This window comes from Amblyraja radiata, chromosome 8 (assembly GCF_010909765.2).
Source record: "Amblyraja radiata isolate CabotCenter1 chromosome 8, sAmbRad1.1.pri, whole genome shotgun sequence".
NCBI classification, from domain to species: Eukaryota; Metazoa; Chordata; class Chondrichthyes; order Rajiformes; family Rajidae; genus Amblyraja; species Amblyraja radiata.
The window spans coordinates 7,810,313-7,835,560 of record NC_045963.1 but is presented as its reverse complement, the minus strand read 5'-3'; the positions used below and the strand labels follow the sequence as shown (position 1 = coordinate 7,835,560).

The 25,248-nt window shown below is 45.2% G+C and overlaps 1 protein-coding gene across 1 annotated transcript; it reads left to right on the top strand.

Moving 5' to 3' along the window:
• Positions 1–598: 598 nt before the first annotated feature.
• Positions 599–17,236, top strand: LOC116975857 (60S ribosomal protein L7-like 1). Its single transcript, XM_033025130.1, has 7 exons — positions 599–686; positions 6,523–6,631; positions 11,586–11,749; positions 11,842–11,979; positions 12,581–12,690; positions 14,885–15,095; positions 16,880–17,236. Exons 1-6 carry the CDS (start codon positions 646–648, stop codon positions 15,091–15,093), a joined length of 771 nt encoding a protein of 256 aa, XP_032881021.1. The 5' UTR covers positions 599–645; the 3' UTR covers positions 15,094–15,095; positions 16,880–17,236.
• Positions 17,237–25,248: the final 8,012 nt, after the last annotated feature.

Genomic DNA, 25,248 nt, shown 5'->3' with positions numbered 1-25,248 from the left:
CAGCCCTCTGGTTCATCCTCGTCCTTTCTTCTTCCCGCCCTGCATCACTCTCAAGAAGCGTCTCGACCTGAAACGTTGTCTATTTCCTTCGCTCCATAGATGCTGCCGCACCTGCTGGTTTTCTCCAGCACTTTTGTCTACCTTCGATTCTCCAGCATCTGCAGTTCCTTCTTGAACACTGATAAGTTCAGAGATAGGAGTACCAGACAGGCAGGTACTAGCGCAACGTTTAAGAAACGTTTAGACAGTTACATGGATAGGATAGGTTTTGTGGGTTATGGGCCAAACTCGGGCAAATAGGACAAGGCTAAATTGGGCATCTTGATCGGCATGGACGTCCTGCTGTTACACTTCCTGCCGCTGGGGGGCAGCAGCGCTGTTGCTGTTACACTCCCTGCCGCTGGGGGGCAGCAGCGCTGTTGCTGTTACACTCCCTGCCGCTGGGGGGGCAGCAGTGCTGTTGCTATTACACTTCCTGCCGCTGGGGGGCAGCAGCGCTGTTGCTGTTACACTCCCTGCCGCTGGGGGGGCAGCAGCGCTGTTGCTATTACACTCCCTGCCGCTGGGGGGCAGCAGCGCTGTTGCTATTACACTCCCTGCCGCTGGGGGGCAGCAGCGCCGCGTCGGGCCGGGCCACGATTGCGCATGCGTGCTGTGCTCGCCGGGAGGAAGATGGCGGACACGGGGTAAGTGACGGTCAAGGTGGCGGCGACAATCCGCAGCCATCGGCGCCCGGGCCGCGTCAGTGCGGGGTGAGCGGCGAGCGGTCAGGTGCGGTAGATCAGGCCTTTTGTGGGTCGCCAGGAAAATGATCCTTAAATGTCAAGATATGCGACCAAATGACATTTGCTCCTCGCGAGCGATGTCCCCGCACCCTCCTCCCCCCGACATGGGGGATAGAGCGGGTTCTGCAGCGCGGCACAGCACAGGCCCTTCGGCCCATGCCGACCAAGCTGCCCCATCTACAGTGGGTTGGCCCATCGTTCCTATCCATGTATCTGTCTGTCTAAGTGTCTTGTTATATAGTCCCTGCCTCAACTACATCCCTTCGATACCCCCACCCCATTCTGAGTGGAAATAGTTGCCCCTCTCTCCTGAAAACGATGCCTTCCAGTTCTTGATTTCCTACTCTGGGTAAAAGTATTCACTTTATCTATCTCGCTCATGTTATACACCTTTATAAGATCACCATATTGCCTGCTCCAAATAAAGTCCTGGCCTGCGCAACCTCTCCCTACAGCTCAGACCCTCGTAAATCTTCTTTCCAGCTTAACAACGTCCTTCTATAGCAGGGTGGCCACAACTGAACACAATACGACAAATTCAGCCTCACTGATGTCTTGTACAACTGTAACTTAACATCCCTGCCAAAACTCAATAGCCTGACTGATGTGGGGTGATGTGCCAAAAGTATTTTTGATTAACCCATTAACCTACCCGTGACACCACATTCAAGAAACTATGTACCTGCACTTTGCTCTACAACATTTCCCAGTATCCTGCCATTTATTGTGTAGGTCCTGCCCTTGTTAGACTTTCCAAAATGCTTCACATTTCTCCATATTAAGAGCCGAATGGCTTCCTCCTGCACTTATTTTCTATGTTTCTAAATTCCATCAACCATTCCTCAGCTCACCTGGTCAAAAGATCAAGTTCCTGCAGCAATTTTTCACAACCATCTTCGCTACCTACAATGCCATCTACTCTAATATCGTCTGCAAACTTATTAATCATGTTCACCCATGTCAAATGATTCATATATCTCAGCCTGTAATTTATTTCGTTTAGTTTAGAGAACAGGCCTTTTGGCCCGCTGAGTCCGTGCTGACCCCTGCACATTAACACTATTCTACACACACTAGGAACAATTATACCAAGCCAATTAAGCTACAAACCTATCCGTCATCTTCTCCAGCTACCTACATATCTTCAGATATATCTGATTAGGCCCGAGAGATTTACCTGTTCACACGCCTTAGGATGTCCACCACTTTGTTGACCATTATACAGGCTGACCTCAAGACATCGCCATTAACTCCCAGATTTTGCAGTCTTCATGTCTTTCTCCACGATAAAAACAGGAGAAATACTCATGGACTTTGCCCATCCCCTGCGGTTCCACATAAAGATAAGCACGTTGGTTTGTGAGGGCTCCCATTCTGTCTCTATTTACCACTTCCCTTTAATGTCCTCAAGATGAGCTTGGTCCTGGTGTTAAGGTTTTAACGGTTTCGGTTTATTATTGTCACATGTACCGAAGTGCAATTCAAACAGATCAGATGTACCACACATAAATACAATCAAGTGAAATACAAGTACAATAGAAAGACAAAATGGGAAGATAGAGAGTGCAGAATATAGTTCTCAGCATTTTAGTACACGTTCTTTTGACAAAGTCCAATGACCACAGTGTGATAGAGGTGTATCGAACAGTACCCTGCCTTATGGAAGCACCATCCAGAAGGCTTAACAGAAGGGAAGAAGCTGTTCCTGAGTCTGGTGGTGCACGCTTTCATGTTTCTGTACCTCTGCCGAACAGGAGCAGTAAACGGAAGGAATGACCAGAGTGGGACTAGTCTTTGATTATGTTAGCTGTTTTTCCGAGGCAGCATGGAGTCAATGGTGGGGAGTATGGTATGTGAGGAATGTCTGATTTCAACAGTGTACGACAGGACCTAGTGGAAGTAGGTTGGGAATAGCTGCTGCAGGGAAAAGTCACATCCATTAAATGATAGTTAGGATAGCAAGCGTTCAAAGAAAAGGTGAGAAGCAAAGATGTTAAGATTAGGGGAACATTGGTTATCAAAGGAAATTGAAGGGTAATCAGAAATAAGAATAAGGAATCAAAGCGGTCAACTCTATGTGGAGCCACAGGAGATGGGCAAGGTCCTCAATGAGTATTTCTCCTCTGTATTAGCCGAGGAGAATGACAGGAGGATGGAGGAACTTAGGGCAGTCAATGGAAGTGTATTGAGAGCTGTCAGTGTTGCGGTCGAAGAGGTGCTGAAGGTACTATCATGTATGAAGGTAGACAAATCTCCAGGGTCTGATCAGATATATGGGAAACCAGAGATGAAAGCAGAAGCCCTGGTTGACATTTACCAGTCGTCTTTAAATACAGGAGAGGTGCCGGAAGACTGGAGGATGGCAAATGTTGTGCCTCCATTCCAGAAGAGCTGCAGGGAAAATGCTGGGAACTATAGGCCAGTGAGCTTAACATCTGTAGTTGGTAAGTTACTGGAGAGTATTCGGAGAGATAGGATATACGAGCATTTAGATGGACAAGGGTTGATTGGGGATAGACAGAAAGTGTTGGATTAACTCAGTTGGGTGACGTTTCAGGTCAACATAGGTTTGTATGTGGGAGGTCATGTCTCACAAATCTGATTGAGTTTTTTGAAGAAGTGACCAAAAAGATTGATGAGGGCAGAGCTGTAGATGTTGATACATGGACTTCAGCAAAGCATTCGACAAGGTTCCGCATGGTAGACTGCTCTGGAAGGTTAGATCGCATGGAGAGATAGCTGAATGGATAGAAAAGTGGCTTCATGGAAGGAAGCAGAGGGTGATGGTGGAAGGTTGCATCTCAGACTGGTGGCCTGTGATGAGTGTTGTACAGCAAAGGGATCTACGAGTGCTGGTGATGATTCTTTGATGGTGCAGTTGCAGGTAGATACGGTGGCAAAAAAGGCGCTTGGCACATTATCCTTCATCAGTCAGAGTATTGAGTACAGAGGTTGAGAGGTCATGTTGTAGTTGTATAAGACATTGTGAGGCCACACTTGGAGTATTGTGTTCAGTTCTGGACTCCATGTCATAGGTAAGATGTTGTCAAGCTGGATAGGGTACAGAGAAGATTTACAAGTACTAGAGATTCTGAGCTATAGGGAGAGTTTGAGAAGGCTGGGACTCTATTTATTGGAGTGCAGGAAGATGAGGCGTGATCTTCAGTCCAAAAGAGAAAATAGTGCAGGATATAGCTTAGTTCTAAATATTGGGCTGCTCGGCCTGTCCCTCCTGCTGCCTCGTTGTGCAACAGCTATAATATCCCAGCCGCATGTTCTTACCCATCCCAAAGTTACAGAGAAAGTGCAGGTGAAACAATTGTGAGGAATAGTGGAGGCAGCGTGAATGATATTTGCTTATCTCGGTTGGTTAACAAGGCTGCGGTTTCGGCTGTTAAATTGAATGCTAATAGTAAGTCACGTATTGCTCTTGTGGATTGTGTATTAGAAGCAAGAGGATGGCTAGGGAAGGAGTAGGTTCCTTTGTGGCCAGAAAGGAAATTATGGCACTGAGTAGGATTAATGCACGTAAGGCTGCTGGCTCTGACGGCATCCCCGGGCGCGTCCTCAGGGCCTGTGCTGGGCAGCTGACAGACGTCTGGACTGACATCTTCAACCTGTCACTTGCCCAAGCAGTTGTCCCCACGTGCCTTAAAACCACCTCCATCGTGCCGGTGCCAAAACACTCCACTGCGACAAGCCTCAACGACTTCCGCCCAGTTGCACTTACTCCCATCATCACCAAGTGCTTCGAGAGGCTGGTCCTGGCACACCTGGCCTAACCCCCACATTGGATCCCTATCAGTTTGCCTACCGCAAGAACAGGAGTACGGAGGATGCCATCTCAACGGCACTTCACTCCGCCCTCTCCCACCTCGACAACAGAGACACTTACGTAAGAATGCTGTTCATCGATTACAGCTCAGCATTCAATACCATTATACCCTCTAAACTGATCACCAAACTCGGTGACCTGGGCATCGACCCCTCCCTCTGCAACTGGATACTGGACTTTCTAACCAACAGACCCCAGTCTGTTAGGTTAGACAAACACACCTCTTCAACCCTCACCCTGAACACCGGCGTTCCACAGGGCTGTGTGCTGAGCCCCCTCCTCTACTCCCTCTTCACCTACGACTGCACACCTGTACATGGTACTAACACCATCATCAAGTATGCAGATGATACAACGGTGATTGGCCTCATCAGCAACAACGATGAGTCGGACTATAGGGAGGAGGTCCAGCTCCTAGCAGCATGGTGCGCTGACAACAACCTGGCCCTTAACTCCAAGAAGACCAAGGAGCTCATTGTAGACTTCAGGAAGTCTAGGGGCGGCACGCACACCCCCATCCACATCAACGGGACAGAGGTGGAACGTGTTTCCAGCTTCAGGTTCCTGGGGGTCAACATCTCCGATGACCTCTCTTGGACCCACAATACCTCAGCTCTGGTCAAGAAGGCTCACCAGCATCTCTTCTTCCTGAGGAGATTAAAGAAGGTCCATCTGTCTCCTCAGATTCTGGTGAACTTCTACCGCTGCACCATCGAGAGCATCCTTACCAACTGTATCACAGTATGGTATGGCAACTGCTCTGTCTCCGACCGGAAAGCACTGCAGAGGGTGGTGAAAATTGCCCAACGCATCACCGGTTCCTCACTCCCCTCCATTGAGTCTGTCCAAAGCAAGCGTTGTCTGCGAAGGGTGCTCAGCATCGTCAAGAACTGCTCTCACCCCAACCACAGACTGTTTACCCTCCTACTATCCGGGAGGCGCTACAGGTCTCTCCGTTGCCGGTCCAGCAGGTCCAAGAACAGCTTCTTCCCTGCGGCTGTTACATTACTCAACAGCCTGTACCTCGGTGATTGCCAATCACCCTTCCCTTCCCCCCCCCCCCCCCCCCCCCGGACACTCCTTCCACCAGGAAAAAAATAAGTGCACTACTGTGACTGTATGCACATAAATATATTTATTTATTGCTCATATTCTTTGTCGCTCTTCTAGGGAGATGCTAACTGCTTTTTGTTGTCTCTGTACTGTACACTGCACAATGACAATAAAGTCTGAATCTGAGTCTGGAGCCACCGAAAAGAGTAGGTTCCAGTGTGAATACATCGATATTCACTGTGGAGAAAGATGTGGGGATGGAGGTTTAGGGAAGGGGTATGTGGATATTCACCACGGGTCAGGCAGCATCTGAAGGGGGAATGCAGAAGAGACATTTCTGGTCAGAACCCTACCTCAAATTGGATGTTGTAGATGGGAGAAAGATGGGGGCAGAAAAAAGGCTGGCAAGTGCTAGGTGGATACAGGTGAGGGGGTTTGAATGGTGGATGGATGGACAAATGTTAGAGATGAAAAGGAGGCAAAAGGGTGTCAGATATTGGAGTGAAATATAAAGCCAGAGGGAAGGATATGGGTGGAAGGGAATGGGGGGGGGTGTACGGTACCCAAGCAGAATACAAGGGAGTTTTCCATCAGTTTGCTTGTGGCCTAACACTGGTAACGCAGGAGGCCCAGGACAGAAAGGTTGGTTGCTCAAGATTCCAGCATTTGTAGTTCCTTTTGTCTACGGTAATACATAGGACAACTTCTAAGTTCTCTAATGGAGCATAGTGCTTTCTTTGACCATTGCACAATGCCTTTAGTTACTGCTCTTTCACTTGATAAAACGTACTTTAGTTTGAGGGTCTGTCATCCTTCTTTAATTGCAAATGAACTGCTGATGTTTTTCAGAGAGAGGAGGAAGGTGCCACTTGTCCCAGAGAATCTGCTGAAGCGACGGAAGGCTTACCAGGCTATCAAAGCTACCCAAGCCAAATATGCCTTGCAGGAAAAGCGAAAGGTCTGAAATACTTTCATTCCACTGATTATGGTGTTGTTAATGTAATTGGCAGATGCAGACTTCCTTCTCTCACACACCGTACGTGCACTGATTATCTGGTTACAATGGAAACCTTGTTGGAAAACAGAACAGTGCAGCACAGGTACAGGCCTTCAGCCCACAACATCTGTTATCGAACAGGATGTCAAATTAAACTGACCCCATCTGCTTGCTCGTCATCCTTTTTCTTCATTCTTGATTAGTACGGATGTCAGAGGTAACGGGGAGAAGGAGGAGAATGCGGTTAGGAGGGAGAGGTAGATCAGCCATGATTGAATGGCGGAGTAAACTTGATGGGCCCGAATGGCCTCATTCTATTCCTATCCTATGATCCATATCCCCCAAGCCTTGCATCTTCCTATATTTGTCTTAAACACCACTGTCATATCTGCTTCCACCACTGTCATTTCTGCTTCCACCACTGTCCCACAGTATGTTCCAGGCACCTACAGTTCTCTAAAAGAACTTGCTCCACACATCTCATGGAACATTGAATAGTACAGAACAAGAGCAAGTGCTATGGCCCACAATGCCAAGATCATCTCTTGTCCACCTGCACATAATCCATATCCCTGCATATCCTTAGGCCTATCCAAAAGTTTCTTAAATGCCACTATCATATCTACCAACGCCAGCAGTGCCTACCAGGCACCCTACCTGTGTGTAAAATAAAGGTGCCCCACACATCTCCTTTAAACTTTGCCGCTCTCACTTTAAAACTATGTCCTCTTGTAATCGATTTTTCCATCCTGGGAAAAAGGTTCTGACTGTCTGTGCCTCTCATAATCTTATATACCTATCAGGCCTTCCCACAACCCCTGGCGTTCCAGAGAAGACATTGCAAGTTTGTCCAACCTCTCCCTGTAGCGAAATAACCCCCTAATCCAGACATTATTCTGTCAAATGGAATGATGCCTGCATTAGACACAGAGATAGGCACATGGAAGTTCAGGGAATAGTTCATGTACAGGTAGATGAGATTAGTTTAGTTAGATATCATGTTCGGCACAAACATTGTGGGCCAAAGGACTCGTTCTTGTGCTGTATTATTCTATGTTCTAAACCTCCTCTACACCTTTTCCTGTATTGGGGTGGCAGAACTACACGCAGTACTCAAATGTGTTTTAACAATAGCCCTATATACAGTGGCTTGCAAAAGTTTTCATACCCCTTGAACTTTTCCACATTTTGTCACGTTACAACCACAAACGTAAATGTATTTTATTGGGATTTTATGTGATAGACCAACACAAAGTGGTGCATAATTGTGAAGTGGAAGGAAAATGCTACATGGTTTTCAAATTTTTTTACAAATAAAAAACTGAAAAGTGTGGCGTGCAAAAGTATTCAGCCCCCCTGAGTCAATACTTTGTAGAACCACCTTTCGCTGCAATTACAGCTGCAAGTCTTTTGGGGTATGTCTCTACCAGCTTTGCACATCTAGAGACTGAAATTTTTGCCCATTCTTCTTTGCAAAATAGCTCAAGGTCAGTCAGATTGGATGGAGAGCGTCTGTGAACAGCAATTTTCAAGTCTTGCCAGAGATTCTCAATTGGATTTAGGTCTGGACTTTGACTGGGCCATTCTAACACATGATTATGCTTTGATCTAAACCATTCCATTGTAGCTCTGGTTGTATGTTCAGGGTGATGTGCAGTGTTAGTTTTCTGCCACACATAGCGTTTTGCATTTAGGCCAAAAACTTCAATTTTGGTCTCATCTGACCAGAGCACCTTCTTCCACATGTTTGCTGTGTCCCCCACATGGCTTGTGGCAAACTGCAAACGGGACTTCTTATGGCTTTTTTTCAACAATGGCTTTCTTCTTGCCACTCTTCCATAAAGGCCCGATTTGTGGAGTGCACGACTAATAGTTTTCCTGTGGACAGATTCTCCCACCTGAGCTGTGGATCTCTGCAGCTCCTCCAGAGTTACCATGGCTTGGCTGCTTCTCTGATCAATGCTCTCCTTGCCCGGCCTGTCAGTTTAGGTGGACGGCCATGTCTTGGTAGGTTTGCAGTTGTGCCATACTCTTTCCATTTTCGGATGATGGATTGAACAGTGCTCCGTGAGATGTTCAAAGCTTGGGATATTTTTTTATAACCTAACCCTGCTTTAAACTTCTCCACAACTTTATCCCTGACCTGTCTGTGTGTTCCTTGGGCTTCATGATGCTGTTTGTTCACTAATGTTCTCTAACAAACCTCTGAGGCCTTCACAGAACAGCTGTATTTATACTGAGATTAGATTACACACAAGTGGGCTCTATTTACTAATTAGGTGACTTCTGAAGGCAATTGGTTGCACTGGATTTTATTTAGGGGTATCAGAGTAAAGGGGGCTGAATACTTTTGCACGCCACACTTTACAGTTTTTTATTTGTAAAAAAATTTGAAAACCATGTATCATTTTCCTTCCACTTCACAATTATGCGCCACTGTGTTGGTCTATCACATAAAATCCCAATAAAATACATTTACGTTTGTGGTTGTAACGTGACAAAATGTGGAAAAGTTCAAGGGGTATGAATACTTTTTTAAGCCACTGTAGCTGCTTCATCGTTTCCTGACTCTTACACTCAAAGCGCTGACTGATGAAAGCAAGCATTATATTTGCAGCATTTACCTCTCTATCAACTTGTGTTGCCACTTTTAGGGAGTTACAAGACTAAGTATTCTCTTATATTCACTGGAGTTTAGAAGGATAAGGGGGGGATCTTATAGAAACATATAAAATTATAAAAGGACTGGACAAGCTAGATGCAGGAAAAATGTTCCCAATGTTGGGCGAGTCCAGAACCAGGGGCCACAGTCTGAGAATAAAGAGGAGGCCATTTAAGACTGAGGTGAGAAAACACATTTTCACCCAGAGAGTCGTGAATTTGTGGAATTCCCTGCCACAGAGGGCAGTGGAGGCCAAATCACTGGATGGATTTAAGAGAGTCAGATAGAGCTCTAGGGGCCAGTGGAATCAAGGGATATGGGGAGAAGGCAGGCACGGGTTATTGATTGGGGACGATCGGCCATGATCACAATGAATGGCGGTGCTGGCTCGAAGGGCCGAATGGCCTCCTGCACCTATTTTCTATGTTTCTATGTATCTGCAAACTTACTAACCAACCCATCCGTGTTTGCATCCATGTCATTAATATATATCACAAACCGCAGAGGTCGCAGCACACAGATCCCTGCAGAACTCCACAGGTCACAGACCTGTTGCCTGAATGTAATCCTTCCACCACAACCCTCTGTCTTCTATCAGTAATCCACTTCTGAATCCATACGACAAAGTCTCTGTCAATCCTGTGTATCTTAATCTTCTGGATTAGGCCACCATGGGGGATATTATCAAATGCCTTACAAAAATCCTAGTAGACACCATCCACCTACCCTCATCACATCCTCACAAAGCTCAATCGAGTTAGACACGCACAGCCTGCCATGTACAAAGCTCCGGGACCTTTCCTGTGGCTAGAGATCTCCTTTAAACAGTCCCTCACTCACCTCAAACCAATGCCCTGTAGTTTCTACATTTCCACCTTAGGGAAAAGACACATCATTTTATAAACCTGTCTGGACTCCCCTCAGTCTCCAATACTCCAAAGAAAGTCCAGGTAAGGCAGATGAACTTGGCGTGGATGGGTAACATGGCACTGGTATGTTATAACTATTAATGAAACATAGCTGACGGAGAGGCGGGACTGGCAGCTCGATGTTCTGGGCTAGCGATACTGCAGGAGGTTACATTTTGATTAGGGAGAACATCACGGTAGTACTCTGGATATTTCGGGGGGGGGGGGGGTTATCCAGTGAGGCTATTTGTGTGGAATTGGGATGTAAGGTGATCACATTGATGGGATTGTACTGTACCCCCCCCCCCCCCACCCCAGTAGTGAGCAGAGGCAGAGAAAGAAATATGTGGGTTGATCACAAAAAGTTCAGTTCAAGCAATGAAGTTCAGTAACAGGAGAGGGAGCGAGAAGGGTCTAATAGGAGGCTTGACAGGCAGATGAACACAGCATGGATATAATCATGGGTCTGAGATATTGGAGCAGTTGTGGAAACATGGTGGGGGAGCTGGCAACTTACTGTTACAGGGCATAGATGGTGGGGGCGTAATACAGGACAAGGGCTTGATTAGGGAAAATATCACAGTGGTACTTACTGGAAGATATTCCTGGGTGGTTGTCCAGTGAGGCTATATGGATGGAATTGAGATATAAGAAGGGGGTGGTCGGATTAATGGTAATGTACTATAGGTCCTCCAATGTTCAGCGGGAATTAGAGGAACAAATATGCAGTGAGACCCGAGGATAGCTATAAGAATAAAAGGGTTTTAATAGTAGATGATTTCAACTTCCCTTGTATTGAGTAGGACTGCCGTTGTGCGAAGGGATTAGATGGGGCACATTGTAAGTGTGTCTGGGAAAGTTTTCTCAAGTCATAAGCATATCACTTTACTAGAGAGGAGAAGGCTGCAGAGGCTGTCCAGAATGCAAGTGAAGGACACCTTCAGCATCGCCAGCTCTGGTCGAGTCAGGGCCATCGCCAAGACAACGGGCCTTTAAGGCCAAGATAAAACTTGATATTTTTAAGAATTTAGGAGGTACAAGGTGGCTTTGCAATTTGGCAATTCTGTACATTGCCTTTTTCACACTTCAATCATTATACTCTTGTATTGATATATGACTGTGTTTGTGACAGAATTAATTTATTGGATTGTATGCAGAACAAAACATTCACCATGTCTAGGTATGTGTGGCAATAAATAATGCTTAACTACCATTGAGAAATAAGGCAGAGCAAGTGACTGGATATCCATGGGATTGACAGCCACACTTCTCTCACTTGCTGTAGATAAATCTGTCTATATAAATATTGATCTAGATTTGAACTGTAGTTGCTTTTACATTTCAGCTTCAGAAAGGGAAGAAGATTCGGTTTAAACGAGTTGAGAATTTCATAAAAGACTCCCGGCGGAAATACCGGGATGAGGTTCGATTTGTTCGGATGGTAAAGAAGCCTAATTGGAACGATGTGCCTGAGGGCCAGAAGCTGGCCTTTGCCGTGCGGATCAGACAGTGAGTATCACGCTGCCAGCATTGGTGGCAAGTGCAAACCTTTTCTGAATGCATTGAACAAAGCTCAGTCATTAAATCCATCTATTTTGCAGGATTCATGGGGTCAGTCCTAAAGTGCGGAAAGTTGTTGAAATGTTGAGACTCCGACAACTCTACAGTGGAACATTTGTGAAATTGAACAAGACGTCATTGAGGATGCTGAAGGTGGTGGAGCCCTATGTTGCTTGGGGGTAAGGTCGCAATGCTGTTCATAAGTCATTGTGAAACTGGCTCTCTGCGACAGGTTCTCTAGGGGGTCAGGTTGTCTGGGGCCCATCTCTCTGGGGTCTAGGAGACAGGCTCTCTGAGACCAGTTCTCTGAGGAACAAGTACTCTGGGACAATTCACTTCTTATGTAGCTTCTTAGTACCTGTACAATCTGTGAGATAATGTAGATAACGCAGCAGTTTCCCACAAACAACAATGCAATCATCAACTACATCATCTGTTTTATTTGATTGGAGGAATAAATATTGCACACGACCCATATTGTCTGAATAACACAGTGGAATGTTGCTGGCATTTGGAAAGGGAGAAAATTTGAAATGAAGCCTGAGGATGAGTTGGCTGTCAAGCTGCCCAGAGATGCAGCCCTGAGCTTGGTTTAGTGACTGGAAATTCAAGGCAACATTTCATTTTCAAACCATGATGGTTGTAATGAAGGCACGGTAGCTGATTGGTAGAGTGATTAGAGTGGGATTGTGAATGCAGAGCATGGGGTGCTGCATATGACAGCACAACTCACAGTGTCACTTATGTGATCACTTTACTCGTCTTCCTTTCTCTTTGCAGGATTCCGAATTTAAAATCTATCCGTGAACTTATTTTGAAACGTGGTCAAGCAAAAGTCAACAAGAAACGCGTGCCTCTAACCGACAACTCGATCATCGAACAACACCTAGGTAACACAGATACAGCTAACAGCGTAGGGAACAATAAAGTGGATAAAAATCAATAGATTCGAGGGTTCAATCTCAAAATTACCAATCCACATTTGTGCATCTCAAATTGCTGAGGGGCTGAGATAGTAATTGGAATCACAATCATTCCGTCTCAGAGTTACACAGCAGAGAAATGGACATTTGAGCCCAACTAGTTCATGTTGTTTCACTACACAAAGCCCATCTGCCAAGATTAGGTCCTTATCTATTCCTTCACTCCTGTACCTGTGCAAATACCTTTTAAATACCACTATTTTACCCGCCTCTACAATGTCATCTGCATCTCGTTCCACCCTTTCTGTGGAAAACCTGCCTCTCAAATCGTCTTCAAATTTGTGCCCTCTTACTAGCAATGTTACAAAATTTTGAGATTTTAAAAATCAAGTCTGTAATTTATCCCATCAGATAAAGCATAAAAATAAGTTTAATTTGACACCTAATTCACTTTCATATCTCAAGTATTTAAAAAGTTATGGCCATTTTCATACTCGGAAATGAGCATCTTGTTCCCTATTGATTTTCTATGGACATAACAAAAAAGTTGTGATCGTGAACAGTCAAAAGCCCATAACTTTCTTAAAAATTAAGAGAACTGAATGAAATTTTCAGTTATCATAGATTGAAGCATTCTGAAACAAATATAAAATAATCTTACTTGGATGACCTGAAATTAAAGCATATAATTAGTTAGTTACCTAATTGTAGCTAATTTCAGACTTCAATTACTAGATCTAAACATCTATCCATTTCTTAATAAATGATTAACATTTTTAAATAGCCTAAATGTCCAAATAATATTCACAAATAATTCACAATAAAACATGATTTTTAAATCTCATTTACATTAATTTATAGGCCAAATGGAAGGAATTCAGTGTTCAATTGCTGTAAATAAATGCCCATTTAAATCAGCTTTCCAGTGGGTCCCTGTGGAACGCACTGGTTTAGAACGTTCACATTGCGGTAGATTTGTGCCCCAAATGCCCAGAAAAATACTGCGCGATATAATGGGCCCAAAATGAGCTACTCGCAATATTAAACTTTGTATAACGGGATCTTTAGAAGCCCTTTTTAATGTAAAAATATACAACCTACCTTCTGTGGTTTGCTCTATGAGACCCTGCGGTTGCTGGCGGTCGCGGGTTTAGAGATTGATTTTTAAACTACTATAACTATTATTCAAGGCCTTTAAACCTAATAATAGCTTTTGCGACGGGGTCTTCCAGCGATTTTTCGTTAATAATTAACTAGGCTGAACATCTTCGATTTGAACAGCCTAGAGAAAATCGCGTTTTAAACCCGCCCCCTCTAAACGGCGCCAAAATCGCGCACACCCGCAGCGGCAGATTTTCAAAGACGCTTCAGGTAGGCTTTGCAACATACCTACTCTTACTGTAATATTTGTAGAGATACTGTCTCTCTAAACATTCAGAGGCATTTAGGATGGGACGTTAGCTGGCAGAGAATGGAGGTATGTGAACCATGTGCGGCAGGTGTGCAGTTTAAATGGCATTGTGGTTGGCACAGACATTATAGGGCAAATGGCTTGTTCCTTTGCCGAACTATGCTGCTCTATAATCTCACCATCATACATGTCTATTTTAGTGAATACTGATGCAAAGTACAGAAAGGACAAATGTAGTACAAAAGGTATGATAAACTCACAGGAGAGCCAAGTTGAGATATAGAAACAATTTGTACAAAGTGAATGAACAAGTGGTCACTATATCAGAGATTTGGTTGAAAGGAGGGCAGGACCGGCAGCTTAACATTCCAGGCGTGACCAGGGTAAGTGTTTTGTGGAGATTTATTGCTCTGTATAAGCGAGTTCGGTATCTCAATAAACGCAATGAATCATGGGATATGTCAAAGGTCATTTGGGATTTTTTTTTAAGCGAACGCAGCGCTGTAAACTATAAATTGTTAACTATTCTACCAAGGAATTACTCTAGAATTCTGTCAACTCAATAGCTTCCTTTCTTGTTCTGCTGTTCACACACTACTTTGTCCCAGTTCTAGTTCAGTTCATTAATCTGCAATTATGAGATATTCAACAAGTTAAATAATTTATTATTTTCATTTAATCCTTAATGTGTTTGACCTTTGACCAGGGCATGCGCAGTTGTAATACCAAACTCGCTTATTTTCTTTACAGGAAAGTTGGGATTGATTTGTCTTGAGGATCTGATATGTGAGATTTACACCGTGGGAAAATCCTTCAAGGAGGCCAGCAACTTCCTCTGGCCCTTCAGGCTGTCAGTAGCTCGACATGCAGCAAGGAATAAGGTGGGATTTCTCAACGAATTTGGACAGACCGGGAACCGTGGAACAGGAATCAACAAACTCATCCGTCAGCTCAATTAAAGGTAAGGGCTCTGACCAATTTCGAGGGAATAGTGACCACACAAGGAAAATGTTATAGACACAAAAAGCTGGAGTAACTCATCGGGTCAGACAGCATCTCTGGGGAAAAGGAATAGGTGACATTTTGGGTCGAGATAATGTTATGTTTGTTTTCAGATTGAAAAGGAGTGAGTGTGAATTATTATAAGGGACGCTGTTCCCCTTGATATATAAGTAAGTAAGTAAGTTTATTGGTCAAGTATTCACATACAAGGAATTTGCCTTGGTGCTCCGCCCACAAGTAACAACATGACATACAGTGACAGTTACGAATGACTCAGAAAACACTAAACATTAATAATAATAAAACATTAATGATAAAACACCATTGATCAAGCATGTGAACCAACAAAATACCAGATCAAAGGGAGGCTACAGATTTTCGGCTGTTGAGCAGAGCAACTACTCATGGATAAAAACTGTTTTTATGTCTGGCTGTGGCAGCTTTGACAGTTTGGAGTCGCCTTCCAGAGGGAAGTGATTCAAATAGTTTGTGGCCAGGGTGAGAGGGGTCAGAGATGATCTTGCCCGCTCGCTTCCTGGCCCTTGCAGTGTACAGTTCATCAATGGAGGGAAGGTTGCAGCCAATAACCTTCTCTGCTGATTGGACGATTCGTTGCAGCCTCCAGGTGTCGTGCTTGGTGGCTGAGCCGAACCAGACCATGATGGAGAAGGTGAGGACAGACTCTACGATGGCCGTGTAGAATTGGACCATCATTGCCTGTGGCAGATTGTGCTTCCTCAGCTGCCACAGGAAGTACATCCTCTGTTGTGCCTTTTTGACTGTGGAGTCGATGGTAGCCCCCCACTTAAGGTCCTTGGAGATGATGGTTCCCAGGAACTTAAAAGACTCCACAGATGTGACTGGTGTTGTTGATGGTGAGTGGGGTGAAGGGAGGGGGAGCTCTCCTAAAGTCAACAATCAATTCCACTGTCTTAAGAGCATTGAGCTCTCGGTTGTTGCGATGGCACCAGGACGTCAGCTGTGACACTTCCTGTCTGTAGATCCTGGATCAGTCCAATCAGGGTTATGTCGTCCGCAAACTTGAGAAGCTTGACAGAGGTGTCTGTGGAGGTGCAGTCGTTGGTGTAGAGAGACTAGAGGAGAGGAGAGAGTACGCAGCCTTGCGGTGCTCCTATGCTGAGCGTTTGCGGGTCCGAGATGTGCTTTCCCAGCCTCACATGCTGCTTCCTGCCTGTCAGGAAGCTGGTGATCCACCGACAGAGGGGTTCAGGCACAGTCAACTCAGAAAGTTTGGAGTGTAGTAGCTCTGGCACTATGGTGTTGAATGCAGAGCTAAAATCAACAAACAGGATCTTCACATAGGTCCCCTGACGGTCGAGGTGCTGTAGGATGAAGTGGAGGCCCAGGTTGACTGCATCATCCACAGATCTATTGGCCCGATATGCAAACTGCCGAGGTTTGTGATATTTTTCAGCTTGGCCAGCACAAGCCTTTCGAGTGTCTTCATGACTACAGAGGTCAGTGCGACAGGCCTGTGGTCATTAAGACAAGTAATCCTTGCCTTTTTGGATAAAGGAACAATAGTGGAGACTTTGAAGCAGGCAGGGACAGTGCATGTTTGCAGGGACATATCCTACAACAAATTTCAGGATATGTTATGGAATTGGACTTTGAAATGACATTTAAAAAATGAAATGCCAACTTGCTCCCGTAGCAACCATTTTGACAATGATGGCTGCTCATGTATATATCCATCACAGATAATCTTTTGTTTCTTTGCAGGTCCCTTGTGGATTCATGGCCTAGTGTAGGAATTGCTCACCTATACTGTGTATAGTAAACTTCTACAGACTGATATTCAGCTCTAAGATGTTCTTATCTCAGTCATAATGGAAGCCAAAATCATCAGCAGAGACCATCTCGCAGATGATGCGGATGACCCAGGGGTGGAGGCTGGGTTTTGTTCTTCAGCCATTTTGTTCTGGCGAAGAAAGCATCAACCATATAGAAATAGAAACATTTACAATCTGAGCTTATTGGAAGCAGACTTTGTTCACTTGAGATATGCATCAAACCTGTCAATGGATTTTAATTTTGTTAAATGTTGAATGATTGACAAAAAAATGATTCACAAATCAATGTAGTTTGTCATTGAAGTTTTTATTGCTTTGTTTGGTGACATAAGTTATGATGTGCCATCCTTGATTGTCCTTGATTGTGTGTTCGAACTTGAAGGAACTTGCACATTACAATTGTTTATAAGTGATAGGTGCAGAATTAGGCCATTCGGCACATCAAGTCCACTCTGCCGTTCAATCATAGCTGTCTACTTTTCCTCTTAACCCAATTCTCCTGCCTTCTCCCCATAACCCCTGACAGCCGTACCAATCAAGAATCTTATCTATCTCTGCCTGAAAAATATCCATTGACGGCCTCCACAGCCGTCTGGAAATTAATTCTACAGATTTGCCACCTTCTGACTAAATAGAAACATAGAAAATAGGTGCAGGAGTAGGCCATTCGGCCCTTCGAGCCTGCACCGCCATTCAATATGATCATGGCTGATCATCCAACTCAGTATCCCATCCCTGCCTTCTCTCCATACCCCCTGATCCCTTTAGTCACAAGGGCCACATCTAATTCCCTCTTAAATATAGCCTCAACTACCTTCAGTGGCAGAGAATTCCAGAGATTCACCACTCTCTGTGTAAAAAATGATTTTCTCATCTCGGTCCTAAAAGACTACCCTCTTATCCTTAAACTGTGACTCCTAGTTCTGGACTTCCCAACATCGGGAATAATCTTACTGCATCTAGCCTGTCCAACCCCTTAAGAATTTTGTAAGTTTCTATGAGATCCCCCCTTAATCTTCTAAATTCTAGCGTGTACAAGCCAAGTCTTTCCAGTCTTTCTTCATATGAAATCCCAGGAATCAGTCTGGTGAACCTTCTCTGTACTCCCTCTATGGCAAGAATGTCTTTCCTCAGATTAGTAGAGCAAAACTGTACGGAATACTCCAGGTGTGGTCTCACCAAGACCCTGTACAACTGCAGTAGAACCTCCCTGCTCTTATACTCAAATCCTTTTGCCATGAATGCTAACATACCATTTGCTTTCTTCACTGCCTGCTGCACCTGCATGCCTACTTTCAATGACTGGTGTACCATAAAACCCAGGTCTCGTTGCATCTCCCCTTTTCCTAATCGGCCACCATTCAGATAATAGTCTACTTTCCTGTTTTTGCCACCAAAGTGGATAACCTCACATTTATCCACATTATACTGCATCTGCCATGCATTTGCCCACTCACCCAACCTATCCAAGTCACCTTGCAGCCTCCTAGCATCCTCCTCACAGCTAACACTGCCCCCCAGCTTTGTGTCATCCGCAAACTTGGAGATGTTGCATTCAATTCCCTCATCCAGGTCATTAATATATATTGTAAATAGCTGGGGTCCCAGCACTGAGCCTTGCGGTACCCCACTTGTCACTGCCTGCTATTCTGAAAAGGACCCGTTTACTCCTACTCTTTGCTTCCTGTCTGCCAGCCAGTTCTCTATCCACATCAATACTGAACCTCCAATACCGTGTGCTTTAAGTTTGTATACTGATCTCTTATGTGGGACCTTGTCGAAAGCCTTCTGAAAGTCCAGATATAACACATCCACTGGTTCTCCCTTATCCACTCTACTAGTTACATCCTCGAAAAATTGTGTAAGATTCGTCAGACATGATTTACCTTTCATAGGTCCATGCTGACTTTGTCCAATGAAATCACCACTTTCCAAATGTGCTGCTATCCCATCTTTAATAACTGACTCCAGAATTTTCCCCACCACCGATGTTAGACTAACTGGTCTGTAATTCCCCGTTTTCTATCTCCCTCCCTTTTTAAAAAGTGGGGTTACATTAGCTACCCTCCCGTCCTCAGAAACTACTCCAGAATCTAAAGAGTTTTGAAAAATTATCACTAATGCATCGACTATTTCTGCGGCTACTTCCTTAAGTACTCTGGGATGCAACTTATCTGGCCCTGGGGATTTATCGCCCTTTAAATACCTCATCATCTCCTTCCTAAAGAAATGTCCTTTAATTCTGAGGTCCTAGACCCTCCACTTGTGGAAACATCCTCTCCACATCCACTCTATCCAGGCCTTTTGCTGGGGACAAACAATCAACAACAAATGAGAGAAAAAAACATTTCAAGTAAGGATGCAGTTTGGAGAACTGCAGCCCTTGGTGCTGGAGCTCATGAATTTGGGAGATCCTGTGAGCATTACCCTATTAGGTTGAAGGTTATTATTGTCACTGGTACCGAGGCACATGGAAAAGGTTCCTAATGTATCCTATCCAATCAAGTCAAATAGATTTTTAGAGTAATACAGCAAGGAAACAGGCCTTTGGCCCAATTTGCGGTTGGTGTCCCATCTAGACTAGTCCCACCTCTCCGCATTTGGCCCATACCCCTCTAAACCTTACCTCTCTCACCTACCTCTGGCAACCTGTCCCATACACCACCACCTTCTGTGTGAAAAAATTGCCCCTCAGGTTCCAATTAAACTTTTAACTTACACCCTTAACCTCTGTCCTATGGTTCTTGATTCTCTTACTCTGGGTAAGAGACTGCATTCACCCTATCTATTCCCCTTGTAATCCATACATGCCTTGAAAGGATCAAAGATTCAATTCAATGATACTTGTACATGTACCTAAGTACAGTGAAATGCTTTGTTTTGCATATAACCCGGTAAAATAATGTAGCAGACCACACCTAGGCAATAAGCTAGTGTCGCCACGTTTTGGTGCCGACAAAAGTTCATCGAACAGTCCTCTACTGCCTGCCGCTGCACGTGGCAGCAAGCTCCTACCCCGCTGGGTCCCCCTTGATTCTCAACAAGTTATTTCATTCTCTATGACGTCCCTCCACGCTCACCGACAACCCTCCTCGCTCTCCCACGGCCCTCCTTGCTCTCCCGACGGCCCTCATCTCTCCCACGGCCCTCCTCGCTCCCTGACAACCCTCCTCGCTCTCCCACGGCCCTCCTCGCTCTCTGACAACCCTCCTCTCTCTCCCACGGCCCTCCTCGCTCTCCGATGGCCCACCTCGCTCTCAGTGGTTCCTCACATGTTCCTCCTCGCTCTCCGATGGCCCTCCTTACCTTCTGGCCTTCCTCGCTCTCTGACTGCCCTCCTCACACTTCGATGGCAATCCTTGCTCTCGACGGTTGCTTGCGGGTCCCTCCTCACTCTCCGATGGCCCACTTCGCTCTCGGTGGTTCCTTGTGGGACCCTCCTCAATCTCCGGCGCTCCTTGCTTTCAGCAGTTGGTCTTGGGTCTCTGCTCGCCCTCGCGGGTCCTGTCAGTGTCTGTGGTGGTCGAGCCAGGCCTACTGGAGGTCTTGGCCCCACTTGCCACATCCTCTTGTGTTCTAAGGAATAAAGTTCTAGCCTGCTCAACCTCTCCCTGTAGCTCAGACCCTACAGTCCTGGCAACATCATCATAAATCTCTGCACTCATTCCAGCTTAACAAATGCTCCCTGCAGCAAGGTGATCAAAACTGAACACAATACTCCAAATGCGACCATACCAACGTATTTTGGTAGTGGCCGTGTTGCGGTGAAGTGCTATGTGGAGAAAAGGGCATCTTGAGGATTTGATCTGTCAGATCTAGAGCAGCAGCAAGTAGGAAGTTTCACGAGGATTTGTGAGATAGGCAAAGGAGACAGGATGCAGGATCACGCGATGTGCTGCAGCTGCATGATGTGGAGGCTGCTGGAAACCTTGGTCAATCCTGGTGACCACATCTGCAGCAAATGCTGGTTGGTTGAAGAACAGACAAAGTGAATGACCTGGAGTCTGAGCTTCAAAAGCTGAGGCACATCAGAGACGGGGAGAATTACCTGAACGCTGTGTTTCTGGAGGCAGTTATGCCCAAAGGCTCTGCTCTAAGATCTTTGGTTATGCCTGCTAGAGTAACTGCTTCCAAGGTGGGTGTGACTGCTAGTGAGGCAGGCAGGGGAACAGAGGTGAGGACTGAGTTAGAGGACTGTAGGAAGGATGAGCACCTGACCAGGGCACCGTGGTTCAGTGGGCCATTTGAGAGGGAACAGGGAAGAAAAATGTAGTAGTCATTGGGGATAGCATAGAGTGATACAGTGTGGAAACAGGCCCGTCGGCCCAACTCGCCCACACCAGCCAACAATGTTCCAGCAAAGGTACACAAAAATGCTGGAGAAACTCAGCGGGTGCAGCAGCATCTATGGAGCAAAGGAAATAGGCGACGTTTCGGGCCGAAACCCTTCTTCAGACTCAAATGTTCCAGCAACACCAGTTCTACTTGCCCGCGCTTGGTCAATACCCATCCAAACCTGTCCTATCCATATACCTGTCTTAACTGTTTCTTAAAACGATGGGATAGTCCCAGCCTCAACTACCTCCTCTGGCAGCTTGTTCCATACACCCACCACCCTTTGTGTGAAAAAATTACCTCTCGGATTCCTATTAACTCTTTTCCCCCTCATTTTGAACCTATGTCCTCTGGTCCTCGATTCCCCTACTCTGGGCAAGAAACTGCATCTACCCCGATCTATTCCTTTCAAAACAGGAATGTAATGCTGAGGCTCTATAAGGCACTGGTCAAGCCGCATTTGGAATGTTATAAGGAATTTTGGGCACCATATCTAGGGAAGGATGTGCTGGCCCTGGAGTGGGTCCAGATGAGGTTTCAAGAATGATTCCAGGAATGATTGGGTTAACATATGAGAGTTTAACGGCACTGGACCTCTACTTGCTGGAGTTTAGAAGTATGAAGTTTCCACTAGTTGGAGAGTCTAGGACCAGAGGCCATCGCCTCAAAATAAAATGATGTACCTTTAGAAAGGCAATGAGCAGGAATTTCTTTAGTCAGAGAGTGGTGAATCTGGAATTCATTGCCATTTTAAGGCGGAGATTGATAGATTCTTGATTAGTATGGGTGTCAGGAGTTATGGGGAAAAGGCAGGTGAATAGAGTTGAGAGGGAAAAATTAGATCAGCCATGATTGAATGGCGGAGTAGACTTGATAGGCCGAATGGCCTAATTCTGCTCCTATAACATGCTATTTTCAAGGAACAATATAAGGCACTACTGGATCCCTTTACTCTGCAACACTCCCTGCGGCCCGACCAATCACATTATGTACATTGAAACATGGAATTGCAGATGCTTGTTATAAAAAAATACATAATGTTGGAGTAACTCAGTGGGTCAGGCAGCATCTGTTGACAAGATGCTTAGATGATGTTTTGGGTCAGGTGGGGAGTAGGACATTTCTCAGATTGATTGGGGGGTGGGGCCTGAGCTGGAAGAGTCGAGTGGCAGGACAAAGCCTGGCAAACTGAGCGGAGGTGTTGGGCAAAACGATCGGCAAGCCTGCGCTTGGTCTCACCGATGTGGAGAAGTTGACACCTGGAACAGCGGATGCAGTAGAGTCGTGTTTTGGATAGGCAGATGGTTAGACAAAGGAGAGAGAAAGAAAGAAGAAAAGTGTGAGATAAAGTAGTAGAGTTGATAATTGTGAAGTCAGTGGAAGGGATATAGGGAGGAGGGGAAAACTAGTTACAAGTCCATGTGGGACTAATAGCGCAAATAGTTTAGATGGGGTGGAAATTGTAAAATGTGTTCAGGAGAGATTCCTCTGGCGATATGTAGGGGATCCACAAACAGGAGAGGGCAACTTTTGATCCTTCAAGGGAAATTGGGAGGGGCAAGTGGATGAAGTGTTCGTGGATGAGCCTTTTGGGACTAGCAACCACTGTAGTATTAGGTTTAAGATAGTTATGGATAGAGATAAGGTGGGCCCACGAGTTAAAATTCTAAAATGGGGCAAGGCCAACACTGAAGGTATATGACTGGAACTCGCTCAGGTTGGTTGGAGCAGGTTGTTTGAAGGAAGGGGAATGTCAGGAAAATGGGATGTTTTATAAGTGTTCTGAAGAGAGTCCAGGGTATGCATGTTCCTGTTAGAGTGAAGGGCAAGATAGGTGAGCATAAGGAAGCTTGGATGTCGAGGAAAATTGAGGCTCTGGTCAAGTATAAGAAGGAGGCATGAGGCAGGTACATACAGCTGGAATCAAGTGTTTCTATGGAGGAGTTTCAGGAACTGAGGAGCAAGCAAGAAAAGGAAATCGGGAAGGCAAAAAGGGGACCGGAGATAGCTCTGGCAGATAGCATTAAGGATAATCCCAAGAAATGTTATAAGTACTTAAAGGGATAAAGGGTAACCAGAGAGAGAGTCAGGATAGACTCCAGAGAGATTCCCCTCAGGAATCAAAGCGGTCAACTCTGTGCGGACATGGGCAAAGTCCTCCGTGAGTATTTATTCTCTGTTATTACCCTGGGGAAAGACATAATTGAATGGCAGAGTAAACCTGATGGGACAAATGATCTATTTCTGCTCCTATAACTTATGAACATGCCATTTTCAAGGAACTATGTACCTGGCAAGATAAGCAAGTTTGCAGATGACACAAAAGATAGTGAAGATGGTTGTCAAAAATTACAGCAAGATCTTTATCAGTTGGGCAGGTTGGCTGACGAATAATTAATGGCATTTAATACAGAGAAGTGTGAGGTTTTGCATTTTGGCAAGTGTAACATGAGCAGGATGCACACAGTGAATGGTAGGGCTCTGGGGAGTGTTGTAGATCAGGGATCTACGAGTGCAGGTGCATGGTTCCTTGAAAGTGGCATCACAGGTATATAGGGTGGTCAAAACGCCTATCGGCACTGGCCTTCATCAGTCAGAGTATTGAATATTGCAGGAAACATGTTCCCGATGTTGGGGGAGTCCAGAACCAGGGGCCACAGTTTAAGAATAAGGGGTAAGCCATTTAGAACGGAGACGAGGAAACACTTTTTCTCACAGAGAGTTGTGAGTATGGAATTCTCTGCCTCCGAGGCGGTGGGGGCAGATTCTCTGGATACTTTCAAGAGAGAGCTGGATAGGGCTCTTAAAGATAGCGGAGTCGGGGGATATGGGGAAAAGGCAGGAACGGGGTACTGATTGGGGATGATCAGCCATGATCACATTGCATGGCGGTGCTGGCTCGAAGAGCCGAATGGCCTACTCCTGCACCTATTGTCTATTGTCTATTGAGTATAGATGTTGGGAGGTGATGTTGCAGTTATATCAGATGTAGGTGAGGCCACATTTATAGTATTGTGTTCAGTTTTGGCCCCCACTTTATTGGAAAGATGTCAAGCTGGAAAGGATGCAGAGAAGATTTACAAGGATGTTGCTAGATTTGAGGGCCTGACCTATAGGGAGAAGTTCTGCAGGCAAGGACTTTATTCCTTGGAGTGCAGGACGATGAGGAGTGATTCTATAGAGGTGTACAAAATCATGCGAGGAATAGATCGGGTAAACATTTTTTCCCCAATGTTGGGGAATCAAGAACCAAACGCAGGAAGGTTGGAATAGTGTAGATGGGCATGTTCGTCGGCGTGGGCAAGTTGGGCCAACGGTTCTGCTTCCACGCTGTGTGACTCTGACACAGGTAAAAGGTGTCAGTAGGTTGGATAGTTAGAGTACAATATTTGTTGTTCGTACCGTTGGTTGTAAGCTACCCAAGCAGAATATGATTAAGAAATAAACTGCAGATGCTGGAAAAATCGACGGTAGACATAAATGCTGGAGAAACTCAACTCATCTATGATGCTGCCTCACCCGCTGAGTTTCTCCAGCATTTTTGTCAACCTTCAAGCAGAATATGAGGTGCTGTTCCTCTAGTTTGCGTGTGACTTCACTCAAGCAACCTAGACCCAGGCCAGAAAGATCAGTGTGGGAATGGGATTTAAAATGGTTAGGAATACTTTATTGTCACATGTGACTGGGCAGAGTGAGATTATTTTGGTTGCATACACAATAATAATAATAATAATACATTTTATTTATGGGCGCCTTTCAAGAGTCTCAAGGACACCTTACAAAAATTGAGCATGTAGAGGAAAAACATGTAAGGGGAATGAAATAAATAGTAGAGACATGACTAGTACACAAAGTAAAGACAGAATTCAATATAAAACACAGTATGAGCCAATTAATGCACAGATGAAAAGGGACGGGGACGTGGGGCTAAGGATAGGCAGTGGGAAGCACTGGTTAGCAACC